At 44.3% G+C, this 13,885-nt stretch overlaps 1 protein-coding gene across 2 annotated transcripts in view; it reads right to left on the minus strand.

The window, feature by feature from the left end:
* The window catches only part of stxbp1a (syntaxin binding protein 1a), a 61,213-nt gene that overhangs the window by 31,606 nt on the left and 15,722 nt on the right, over positions 1-13,885 (minus strand). For both annotated transcript variants that reach the window (XM_064972466.1, XM_064972465.1), the window contains exons 2-6: positions 12,312-12,361; positions 9,738-9,819; positions 8,744-8,820; positions 8,306-8,384; positions 6,060-6,163 (exon numbers count right to left, since the gene is read on the minus strand). In XM_064972466.1, coding sequence (XP_064828538.1) covers positions 6,060-6,163; positions 8,306-8,384; positions 8,744-8,820; positions 9,738-9,819; positions 12,312-12,361 — 392 coding nt within the window. The remainder of the gene's footprint in view (positions 1-6,059; positions 6,164-8,305; positions 8,385-8,743; positions 8,821-9,737; positions 9,820-12,311; positions 12,362-13,885) is intronic.

Below are 13,885 nucleotides of genomic sequence, written 5' to 3' on the forward strand. Positions count from 1 at the left end.
TGACGTGGCCTGTCCTTCCTGTATGACGGGACAGTGACGTGGCCTGTCCTTCCTGTATGATGGGACAGTGACGTGGCCTGTCCTTCCTGTATGATGGGACAGTGACGTAGCCTGTCCTTCCTGTATGATGGGACAGTGACGTGGCCTGTCCTTCCTGTATGTGTGTATGATGGGACAGTGACGAGGCCTGTCCTTCCTGTATGATGGGACAGTGACGTGGCCTGTCCTTCCTGTATGATGGGACAGTGACGAGGCCTGTCCTCCCTGTATGTGTGTATGATGGGACAGTGACGTGGCCTGTCCTTCCTGTATGTGTGTATGATGGGACAGTGACGTGGCCTGTCCTTCCTGTATGATGGGACAGTGACGAGGCCTGTCCTTCCTGTATGTGTGTATGATGGGACAGTGACGTGGCCTGTCCTTCCTGTATGTGTGTATGATGGGACAGTGACGAGGCCTGTCCTTCCTGTATGATGGGACAGTGACGTGGCCTGTCCTTCCTGTATGTGTGTATGATGGGACAGTGACGTGGCCTGTCCTTCCTGTATGTGTGTATGATGGGACAGTGACGTGGCCTGTCCTTCCTGTATGTGTGTATGATGGGACAGTGACGTGGCCTGTCCTTCCTGTATGATGGGACAGTGACGTGGCCTGTCCTTCCTGTATGATGGGACAGTGATGAGGCCTGTCCTTCCTGTATGATGGGACAGTGACGTGGCCTGTCCTTCCTGTATGATGGGACAGTGACGTGGCCTGTCCTCCCTGTATGATGGGACAGTGACGTGGCCTGTCCTTCCTGTATGATGGGACAGTGACGAGGCCTGTCCTTCCTGTATGTGTGTATGATGGGACAGTGACGAGGCCTGTCCTTCCTGTATGATGGGACAGTGACGAGGCCTGTCCTTCCTGTATGTGTGTATGATGGGACAGTGACGAGGCCTGTCCTTCCTGTATGATGGGACAGTGACGTGGCCTTTCCTTCCTGTATGATGGGACAGTGATGAGGCCTGTCCTTCCTGTATGTGTGTATGATGGGACAGTGACGTGGCCTGTCCTTCCTGTATGATGGGACAGTGACGTGGCCTGTCCTTCCTGTATGTGTGTATGATGGGACAGTGACGTGGCCTGTCCTTCCTGTATGTGCGTATGATGGGACAGTGACGAGGCCTTTCCTTCCTGTATGATGGGACAGTGATGAGGCCTGTCCTTCCTGTATGTGTGTATGATGGGACAGTGACGTGGCCTGTCCTTCCTGTATGATGGGACAGTGACGTGGCCTGTCCTTCCTGTATGTGTGTATGATGGGACAGTGACGAGGCCTGTCCTTCCTGTATGATGGGACAGTGACGTGGCCTTTCCTTCCTGTATGATGGGACAGTGATGAGGCCTGTCATTCCTGTATGTGTGTATGATGGGACAGTGACGTGGCCTGTCCTTCCTGTATGATGGGACAGTGACGTGGCCTGTCCTTCCTGTATGTGTGTATGATGGGACAGTGACGTGGCCTGTCCTTCCTGTATGTGCGTATGATGGGACAGTGACGAGGCCTTTCCTTCCTGTATGATGGGACAGTGATGAGGCCTGTCCTTCCTGTATGTGTGTATGATGGGACAGTGACGTGGCCTGTCCTTCCTGTATGATGGGACAGTGACGTGGCCTGTCCTTCCTGTATGATGGGACAGTGACGAGGCCTGTCCTTCCTGTATGATGGGACAGTGACGAGGCCTGTCCTTCCTGTATGATGGGACAGTGACGAGGCCTGTCCTTCCTGTATGATGGGACAGTGACGTGGCCTGTCCTTCCTGTATGATGGGACAGTGACGTGGCCTGTCCTTCCTGTATGTGTGTATGATGGGACAGTGACGAGGCCTGTCCTTCCTGTATGATGGGACAGTGACGAGGCCTGTCCTTCCTGTATGTGTGTATGATGGGACAGTGACGAGGCCTGTCCTTCCTGTATGATGGGACAGTGACGTGGCCTTTCCTTCCTGTATGATGGGACAGTGACGTGGCCTGTCCTTCCTGTATGTGTGTATGATGGGACAGTGACGTGGCCTGTCCTTCCTGTATGATGGGACAGTGACGAGGCCTGTCCTTCCTGTATGTGCGTATGATGGGACAGTGACGAGGCCTTTCCTTCCTGTATGTGTGTATGATGGGACAGTGACGAGGCCTGTCCTTCCTGTATGATGGGACAATGACGTGGCCTTTCCTTCCTGTATGATGGGACAGTGACGTGGCCTGTCCTTCCTGTATGATGGGACAGTGACGAGGCCTGTCCTTCCTGTATGTGTGTATGATGGGACAGTGACGTGGCCTGTCCTTCCTGTATGATGCGACAGTGACGTGGCCTGTCCTTCCTGTATGATGGGACAGTGACGTGGCCTGTCCTTCCTGTATGATGGGACAGTGACGTGGCCTGTCCTTCCTGTATGATGGGACAGTGACGAGGCCTTTCCTTCCTGTATGATGGGACAGTGACGTGGCCTGTCCTTCCTGTATGATGGGACAGTGACCGTGGCCTGTCCTTCCTGTATGTGTGTATGATGGGACAGTGACGAGGCCTGTCCTTCCTGTATGTGTGTATGATGGGACAGTGACGCAGGCCTGTCCTTCCTGTATGATGGGACAGTGACGTGGCCTGTCCTTCCTGTATGATGGGACAGTGACCGTGGCCTGTCCTTCCTGTATGTGTGTATGATGGGACAGTGACGTGGCCTGTCCTTCCTGTATGTGTGTATGATGGGACAGTGATGAGGCCTGTCCTTCCTGTATGATGGGACAGTGACGTGGCCTGTCCTTCCTGTATGATGGGACAGTGACGTGGCCTGTCCTTCCTGTATGATGGGACAGTGACGTGGCCTGTCCTTCCTGTATGTGTGTATGATGGGACAGTGACGTGGCCTGTCCTTCCTGTATGATGGGACAGTGACGTGGCCTGTCCTTCCTGTATGATGGGACAGTGACCGTGGCCTTTCCTTCCTGTATGTGTGTATGATGGGACAGTGACGAGGCCTGTCCTTCCTGTATGTGTGTATGATGGGACAGTGACGAGGCCTGTCCTTCCTGTATGATGGGACAGTGACGTGGCCTGTCCTTCCTGTATGTGTGTATGATGGGACAGTGACGTGGCCTGTCCTTCCTGTATGATGGGACAGTGACGTGGCCTGTCCTTCCTGTATGATGGGACAGTGATGAGGCCTGTCCTTCCTGTATGTGTGTATGATGGGACAGTGACGAGGCCTGTCCTTCCTGTATGATGGGACAGTGACGAGGCCTGTCCTTCCTGTATGTGTGTATGATGGGACAGTGACGTGGCCTGTCCTTCCTGTATGATGGGACAGTGACGTGGCCTGTCCTTCCTGTATGATGGGACAGTGACGTGGCCTGTCCTTCCTGTATGATGGGACAGTGACGTGGCCTGTCCTTCCTGTATGATGGGACAGTGATGAGGCCTGTCCTTCCTGTATGTGTGTATGATGGGACAGTGACGAGGCCTGTCCTTCCTGTATGTGTGTATGATGGGACAGTGACGAGGCCTGTCCTTCCTGTATGATGGGACAGTGACGAGGCCTGTCCTTCCTGTATGATGGGACAGTGACGTGGCCTGTCCTTCCTGTATGTGTGTATGATGGGACAGTGACGTGGCCTGTCCTTCCTGTATGATGGGACAGTGACGAGGCCTGTCCTTCCTGTATGATGGGACAGTGACGAGGCCTGTCCTTCCTGTATGTGTGATGGGACAGTGACGTGGCCTGTCCTTCCTGTATGATGGGACAGTGACGTGGCCTGTCCTTCCTGTATGTGTGTATGATGGGACAGTGACGTGGCCTGTCCTTCCTGTATGTGTGTATGTTGGGACAGTGACGTGGCCTGTCCTTCCTGTATGATGGGACAGTGATGAGGCCTGTCCTTCCTGTATGTGTGTATGATGGGACAGTGACGTGGCCTGTCCTTCCTGTATGTATGATGGGACAGTGACGTGGCCTGTCCTTCCTGTATGATGGGACAGTGATGAGGCCTGTCCTTCCTGTATGATGGGACAGTGACGTGGCCTGTCCTTCCTGTATGTGTGTATGATGGGACAGTGACGTGGCCTGTCCTTCCTGTATGTGTGTATGATGGGACAGTGACGTGGCCTGTCCTTCCTGTATGATTTGACAGTGACGTGGCCTGTCCTTCCTGTATGTTTTAGTGTCTGTGTGTCGTGTCCTTGGTTTGTTTTATGGCGTATTTATTGGTGATGTACAGGGCATTCAGAAAGTAGTCAGACCCCTTGACTTTCCCATATTTAGTCTAATACGGATTCAATTAAATAATGACAAAGTGATTTTCTTTTTTTGAAATGTCTGCAAATGTATATATGTATAAAATAATGTATTTACATAAATATTCTTTGCTATGAGACTCGAAATGTAGGTAATGTGCATCCTGTTTCTGTTGATCATCCTTGAGATGTTTCCGCAACTTGATTGGAGTCCACCTGTGGTAAATTCAACTGATTGGACATGATTTGGAAAGGCACACACCTGTATATATAAGGTCCCACAGTTGGCAGTGCCTGTCAGCGCAAAAACTAAGCCATGAGGTTGAAGGAATTATCCGTAGAGCTCCGAGACAGGATTGTGTCGAGGCACAGATCTGGGGAAGGGTACAAAACATTTCTGCAGCATTGAAGGTCCCCAAGAACACAGTGGCCTCCATCATTCTTAAATGGAAGAAGTTTGGAACCACCAAGACTCTTCCTAGAGCTGGCCATCTGGTCAAACTGAGCAATCGGGGGAGAAGGGCCTTGGTCAGGGAGGTGACCAAGAACCAGATGGTTACTGTGAGAGCTCCAGAGTTCCTCTGTGGAGATGGTTGTCCTTCTGGAAGGTTCTCCCATCTCTGCAGCACTCCACTAATTAGGTCTTTATGGTAGAGTGGCCAGACGGAAGCCACTAATCAGCCCACTTGGAGTTTGCCAGAAGACACCTAAAGGACTCTCAAACCATGAGAAACAAGATTCTTCGGTCTGATGAAACCAAGGTTGAACTTTTGGCCTGAATGCGAAGCGTTACATCTGGAGGAAACCTGACACCATCCCTACGGTGAAGCATGGTGTTGGTATCATCATACAATGGAGATGTTTTTCAGTGGCAGGGACTGGGAGACTAGTCAGGTTTGAGGGAAAGATGAATGGAGCAAAGTACATAGAGATCCTTGATGAAAAACTGCTCCAGAACGCTCAGAACCTCAGACTGGTACGAAGGTTCACCTTCCAACAGCACAACGACCGTAAGCACACAGCCAAGACAACGCAGGAGTGGCTTCGGGACAAGACTCTGAATGTCCTTGAGTGGACCAGCCAGAGCCCGGACCTGAAACCAGACTTGAACATTTCTCTCTGCATCCTCCCGTTCTCCATCTCAATCGATCTCAAATCAAACCAAACAAAATTGTATTTGTTACATACTCAGTTTGCAAAAGCAATAAAATGTGCAGTGAAATATTTATGTGCTAGCTCCCTCAACATTGTCGTACAATAATCAATATCAATAAACAGCATAAAAGAACAGGTCATTAGAAGAAGACAATATGCATAGTGGCAGTAAACTGATATGTACATAACCCTCTGGCTGTTCTAGGATCCCTCTATCTCTGGATCTTTCCCTCCGGCTCTTCTAGGATCCCTCTATCTCTGGATCTTTCCCTCTGGCTCTTCATGGATCCCTCTATCTCTGGATCTTTCCCTCTGGCTCTTTATGGATCCCTCTATCTCTGGATCTTTCCCTCTGGCTCTTCATGGATCCCTCTATCTCTGGATCTTTCCCTCTGGCTCTTCTAGGATCCCTCTATCTCTGGATCTTTCCCTCTGGCTCTTCTAGGATCCCTCTATCTCTGGATCTTTCCCTCTGGCTCTTCATGGATCCCTCTATCTCTGGATCTTTCCCTCTGGCTCTTTATGGATCCCTCTATCTCTGGATCTTTCCCTCTGGCCCTTCATGGATCGCTCAATCTCCCTCCATCTCTATATTTCCCTGCCTCTCTCCTTCTGTTTCTCTCCCTCCGTTTGGTACCTGCGATTCGTAGGGCAGGAAGGCGATGTTGATCTCCGTCAGGGTCTTGATGGATTTGGAGGCACGGCTCTTCACTACCTCGTTGAAAAGTGGGTCTGGGCAGGCTGAAACAGGGAGAGGTTGATGTGAGTGTGAGTGGTGGTTCTGCGTGGCTCAGTTGGTAGAGCATGCACGGCACTTACAACATCAGGATTGTGGGTTTGATAAAAGCATATTAAAACATGGGCTGGTATAATAGAATAGAACCCTTATTAAAACGTGGGCTGGTATAATAGAATAGAATCCTTATTAAAACGTGGGCTGGTATAATATAATAGAACCCTTATTAAAACATGGGCTGGTATAATAGAATAGAACCCTTATTAAAACATGGGCTGGTATAATTGAATAGAACCCTTATTAAAACATGGGCTGGTATAATAGAATAGAACCCTTATTAAAACACGGACTGGTATAATAGAATAGAACCCTTATTAAAACACGGACTGGTATAATAGAATAGAACCCTTATTAAAACACGGGCTGGTATAATAGAATAGAACCCTTATTAAAACATGGGCTGGTATAATGGAATAGAACCCTTATTAAAACATGGGCTGGTATAATAGAATAGAACCCTTATTAAAACATGGGCTGGTATAATAGAATAGAACCCTTATTAAAACATGGGCTGGTATAATAGAATAGAACCCTTATTAAAACATGGGCTGGTATAATAGAATAGAACCCTTATTAAAACATGGGCTGGTATAATAGAATAGAACCCTTATTAAAACATGGGCTGATATTATAGTATAGAACCCTTATTAAAACATGGGCTGGTATAATAGAATAGAACCCTTATTAAAACATGGGCTGGTATAATAGAATAGAACCCTTATTAAAACATGGGCTGGTATAATGGAATAGAACCCTTATTAAAACATGGGCTGGTATAATGGAATAGAACCCTTATTAAAACATGGGCTGGTATAATAGAATAGAACCCTTATTAAAACATGGGCTGGTATAATAGAATAGAACCCTTATTAAAACATGGGCTGGTATAATAGAATAGAACCCTTATTAAAACATGGGCTGGTATAATAGAATAGAACCCTTATTAAAACATGGGCTGGTATAATAGAATAGAACCCTTATTAAAACATGGGCTGGTATAATAGAATAGAACCCTTATTAAAACATGGGCTGGTATAATAGAATAGAACCCTTATTAAAACATGGGCTGGTATAATAGAATAGAACCCTTATTAAAACATGGGCTGGTATAATAGAATAGAACCCTTATTAAAACATGGGCTGGTATAATAGAATAGAACCCTTATTAAAACATGGGCTGGTATAATGGAATAGAACCCTTATTAAAACATGGGCTGGTATAATAGAATAGAACCCTTATTAAAACATGGGCTGGTATAATAGAATAGAACCCTTATTAAAACATGGGCTGGTATAATAGAATAGAACCCTTATTAAAACATGGGCTGGTATAATAGAATAGAACCCTTATTAAAACATGGGCTGGTATAACAGAATAGAACCCTTATTAAAACATGGGCTGGTATAATAGAATAGAACCCTTATTAAAACATGGGCTGATATTATAGTATAGAACCCTTATTAAAACATGGGCTGTTATAATGGAATAGAACCCTTATTAAAACATGGGCTGGTATAATGGAATAGAACCCTTATTAAAACATGGGCTGGTATAATGGAATAGAACCCTTATTAAAACATGGGCTGGTATAATGGAATAGAACCCTTATTAAAACATGGGCTGGTATAATAGAATAGAACCCTTATTAAAACATGGGCTGGTATAATAGAATAGAACCCTTATTAAAACATGGGCTGGTATAATAGAATAGAACCCTTGTTAAAACATGGGCTGGTATAACAGAATAGAACCCTTATTAAAACATGGGCTGGTATAACAGAATAGAACCCTTATTAAAACATGGGCTGGTATAATAGAACCCTTGTTTCAGAGGATGATGATGCTGAAAATGATGAGCTCTATTTTGGGTGTCTAGATCAACTCTGGTTTTGTAATAAAATGAACAGTGAAAAAAAAGCGTTCTCTTTCATTGCACATTATTCCTTCCATGAAGTAATTTGACCAACGTCACAGCCCTCTCCACCAAGAATGAATGGCTGAGGTTGCACTCATATCCATTGAGCTGTGTAGTGAATCCGCAGAGCGCTTGAGGTGTAGTGGAAAGGCTCCTTTGGGAGCTACTCACAGTCAGTGAAGAAGACGTGGGCTGCTTTGTATTTGGCTGAATGGGGGTCTTTGAAGTCTCCAATTAGGGTCTGCACAGACTGGAGAGAGAAGGACACAAGAGCGTAAGACGTCTGTCGTCTGTCGTGTGTGTTTCTGTCTGCATGTGTCTGTCAGCGTGGGCCTGCATGTACTGTACGTGTTTGAATAAGGATGGGAGAGGTAGAGAGTAAAACTGGCAGAAGGAAGGAAGAGTGCAGTCAGCTAGAGATCCTGTCCACAGACACACATGAGTATTGTGTGGTTTGCGTGGGCTGAGTCAACAACCCTGGGTCTGGGTACCATCTTATACAGAATGGTGGCATATGGTCTCTGTGTACAGTGAGAACAGAAAGCTGCCAGAGATAGTGTTCTAAATATAGACTGTGAGAGGGAGATGATGGTGTGTGTGTGTGTGTACCTTGTCAGTGGGGGTAATCAGGTAAATGGCCTCCAGGGTGGGAAGAGGCTCTCGTCGCTTGTTTATATCCTCCACAACTAGGGGGAGAGAGAGAGAGAGAGACAGAGAGAGAGAGAGAGAGAAAGAGACAGAGAGAGAAGACAGAGAGAGAGAGAGAGAGAGAGAGACAGAGAGAGAGAGAGAGAGAGAGAGAGAGAGAGAGAGAGAGAGAGAGAGAGAGAGAGAGAGAGAGAGAGATGGTTATATCATGTTAGCTGGTAGCCAAATGGTAGCTACAGTGCATATGTAACAAGTGTTTCCATGCCTGATATTAGTGTACATTCCTTTTGTTGTTGCCCCCCCCCTTCAGTTACTGAAACATTTCCCCATGAAATCATAATCAATCATATATGTTACAACACTTATATTGACTTTATATGGTCACTTATATTATAATGGTCTCCCACCAATATATTGGGATGTTCATTTGTACTTTGCAGAGAAGTTTGGTGTATTAGGGCAGCTAAGTATTTTTTCATGGAAGGTTTTCCTGTCATTATCAGGTATGTCATGTGTTTCTGTTTGTCGAGTTATGTTGACGATATTTAAACTGTTAGTTTGCAAGTGCATGTCATGTACTGTGCTGTGCTGTACTCTACGAAAATGCCTGGCTGTTATTGAGAGAGTTGTCTGGTCTAGGCCTGTAGGCTATACAGTACATTTCTCTTTCATAATGTAAATTGCATTTGTCTTACATTATGTCATTCACAAGCTTATTGTTATATGCCCTGTTTACTGTACCCATGTGGAAGAGAGGAGTTTGGCGTATTAGGGCAGCACGGTTGTTCATTGGATGTTTTTGCTGTCATTATCAGAGAATAAAAGACCTACACCAACCCTGATCCTCTGGTCGTATGTAAGCCAATCAAAACACAACGCAGAGGCAATCGACACCGGTCCCACATACAGTGTAACAATAGAGGCTGATGAGGTTTAAATGGAGCAGAGTGCTTACTGGTGATGCCCTCTGACATGATGTCTGTCATCTTGCAGCAGGAGGACAGCATCCTCATGCTCAGCTGGTCCACAATCAGCGCCTGAGGCCAGGAAGAGAAAACAGGGAGAGTAACACAGAGGTTTTGGAGAACAAGGTTAGGACTCTCTAATCATATTCAAATGTTTCACTGGTAGCACTGGTGCAGTGCACCCAACTTAACAACGAGCATCAAACACTACTGAGGAGCACCAGAAAAAGATTGATTTAAATTCCATTTAGATAGCCCATATGACTACTTTTGATGTAGCTATCCAGAAGGCCTTTTCTAGTCATTATACAACATTAACAATGTCTACTGTATTTCTGATCAATTTGATGTTATTTTATATGGACAAAAAAAAAGTGATTTTTTTTTCAAAAACAAGGACATTTCTAAGTGACAAGTCGAAGAGCCTTACGGTCTTGTCAAATAGCTGTCATGTGGTGTATACCACTATGGTGGTTGACAGTGAATGTTCGGGGTACAGTAATCATGGGTTCAAGGTGCCTTCGCATCTATTCTATATCTATATATCTATATATATATCTATATATATATATATATCTATATCTATCTTTTTCACTCCTGGTCGTTGATGCTGAATTCAAATAACACATATGTGAGTGGAGTATTATAATAATGCATATCAAATGTTGTATATGTGAGTGTCGCCTAAATAAGAAATTAAGTGGTGTTTTTGGTCTAACGGCAACCTTTTAGTATGATATTATATTCGGTATGTTCGGCCTGTGTCGAATACTAATGAATCATTCAAATGTATTGTGAGACATTGACTCAGCTTTGATCTGAGCTTTATTAAACCAGCACCATTCTGAAGTGGTGGAGCTCTGGTGCGCTCCGGCAGCACTACACTACCCAAGGGACTCCAAGAAGCTCCTCATTAAATATATGTATCCCGTTTCAAGAAGCCATACGTATGTCGCATGTCACTACTTCATAGGAGAGGCATGTGAATGTTTATTTTTAATATATATATATGTTTTTTTAAATCAAAATACGTTTTGACAGAAATGCCTTCTGGAACATGTGAACTTTCATGTGCCTTAATAACAAACTTGTATGCCATCTTTAAATACAAATAAAATTGTTAAATTAGGAGTCTAGTTGCTTTAGCCATGGAAAAATACAGGAACCTTCCCGCTAGCCATGATTAGCTGAGATAATGGATGGGCTGGACATGCCGAGAGACGAGTACGGATTGGTCTGCCATGTAGCATGCTTCTGTCTATAACATGAGCTGCTCAGAATGTGTGGATAATCCTTTCTACCTCAGCTTGTTTTGAAAGACATCATGAAGAACTGAAAAAGTGTTGCATTGCTGCACTAAAGTTAATAGCGCTGAAGTTAATAGCCATGGACTACTTTCTGGAGGATGATCGTGCCATGTTGACTCTCTCTGACTCAGATGAATGAGGAAATCCCGGATTTAGGTAAAAACATTTTAATTGAACCAGACATTATAGAGTCTTCCCCATCCCTGTCCTCATAAAAAAAATGGTGATCAACAGTGTTGTTGCCACGGAAGAAGTTGACTGAGTTTTGAAATCCCTTGAACACCCATTGGAAGCCGAGAGATGATTCCCAAATACAGAGGGAGTTGAATAGAGAACACAGGAGGCTATAAAACACCTCCGGATTATATATTCAACTAAAGGGCAACCACGGAATCTGTGACATAGGGTGAAAGTTGTTTTCATTGCAAATGGCTTAAGAGGATGTGAACCACACTGAATGGTTTAGACAAGGAAGAGCTCTCCGGTAGGTGTACCAAAACATTCACGGGTCATTTTCTCAAAAGTGGGGTTACATGTTTACCAACTTTCAAAGCAGAATTACTTTCCCATTGTTCCTCAACTACAGTGTATGATATAACATTTTCTCGCTCGGAGTCTCTACTTCTATCCAATGTAAAAAACACAATAAAAAATGTTGCTACATACTTTAGGACCGAATCCATATTTGTAATCTTGGTGCACTTCCCTTCGCAACACTAATCACAATAAATGTAATTCTACACTTTAAAGGAAAAAACTATATCTCACCTGGGATTCGAAGTTGCCACAAATGGTGAAAGTTACCAGGAGCCTGACTTGCTACACTGTGAGCTATTTATTCATGCTGTTTTCCTCTTCACTCTCACTCTCACAGGTGAGGTGAAATCAGACAATGAATCCTCTTTGCTCGTGATATGTGTTGCTCAAATAACGATACAATGTAACAACAGCCGAATGGCACAAATATCATATTGCCATTCAATGTATTATCTGGGCGAATATTTTTCTAGGTGCCTGGTGACACCAAATAAAAACGACACGTAATACTGGCGAGAATACACAACGAACCGGTCACAATTAGACCAAAGGGTCTATGTTTCACTGAACAATTTCACTTTTATCTTTCCACCGTGGGAATGAACTCTGTCAAGTGTTTTCGGTCAACAAAGCCTGAAAAATCCTGATGAACAGAATCAAATTTAAAAAAAAAAGGTTAAACTGCAGTATAACAAAGACAAATACTAATAGGACTCTCACCTTCCATTCTCCCTTCTTCTTCACCTTCTTGATGACATCATTCATAATCTCTGGGAAGGAGAAGAGAGAAGACGAACGGATCAGAACATTCGTTACTTCACGCGCTTCTTTACCGTGTACAACCTTCCAATGTCAGTTGATATGATTTTCTTTGAGTCCTTTTCAATGTCAAAACCCCTCGCATGAAGATTTGAGCGTACAGTACTGGTTAACAGTATCAGTCATTTTCTCTGATTTGATTCATTGACAGGTATTAGACTGTTTCCATATAGTGATGAGTGACAGTGGAGCACAGGACACAAATGAGGAGTCTCTCGCACTTATAATCATGCCTCTGGGAACAAGGCTGAAGAAAAGTTATTCCGCTATGGAGGATCTACACAAGTTTTCACTTCCAGGTCAACCACAGAGCACACTGACACTACAATATGCTTCTATCAACCACAGAGCACACTGACACTAAAATATGCTTCTATATCAACCACAGAGCACACTGACACTAAAATATGCTTCTATATCAACCACAGAGCACACTGACACTAAAATATGCTTCTATATCAACCACAGAGCACACTGACACTAAAATATGCTTCTATATCAACCACAGAGCACACTGACACTAAAATATGCACACTGACACTAAAATATGCTTCTATTTTAAAATATGCTTCATTTGACACTAAAATATGCTTCTATCAACCACAGAGCACACTGACACTAACATATGCTTCTATCAACCACAGAGCACACTGAAATATGCTTCTATTTTTATTTTATTTTACTTTACTCGGCAAGTCAGTTAAGAACAAATTCTTATTTACAACGACGATCTAGGAACTGTGGGTTAACTGGTCTAGGAACAGTGGGTTAACTGGTCTAGGAACAGTGGGTTAACTGCCTTGTTCAGAATGACAGATTTTTACCTTGTCAGCTTCAAGATTCAATCCAGCAACCTTTCGGTTACTGGCCCAATGCTCTAACCACTTGGCTACCAACCACACCTCTATCAACCACAGAGCACACAAACACTAAAATATGCTTCTATCAACCACAGAGCACACAAACACTAAAATATGCTTCTATCAACCACTGAGCACACAAACACTAAAATATGCTTCTATCAACCACTGAGCACACAAACACTAAAATATGCTTCTATCAACCACTGAGCACACAAACACTAAAATATGCTTCCATTGGACAGCATTGCTCTGCTGTTGACAGCCTGCCTCATAGCTGTCATGTATAATTGCTGTTGTGCTGAATATGTGATTCTAGTCCATCGGAAGGATTTGTTTTCATCAAAGCAAAGTCATCCAACCCCTCTTAGTACATTTGGTATTTGATTAAGATCTCCATTTAGCTGTTACCAAGGCAGCAGCTACTCTACCTGTGGTCTAAACAGAGGTAAAACACTACATCATACAAAACATTGGGCATAATACACATTTACATTGCTCCATTATTACATTACAATACTATATTACATAGCTAAGAATAGTGTGTGTGTGTGTGTCTCTTCACAGTCCGCGTTGTGCCGTGAGGTGTTGTTTCACCTGTTTTTAAAAAAAAAC

This window comes from Oncorhynchus masou, chromosome 8 (assembly GCF_036934945.1).
Source record: "Oncorhynchus masou masou isolate Uvic2021 chromosome 8, UVic_Omas_1.1, whole genome shotgun sequence".
In the NCBI taxonomy this organism is placed as follows: Eukaryota; Metazoa; Chordata; class Actinopteri; order Salmoniformes; family Salmonidae; genus Oncorhynchus; species Oncorhynchus masou.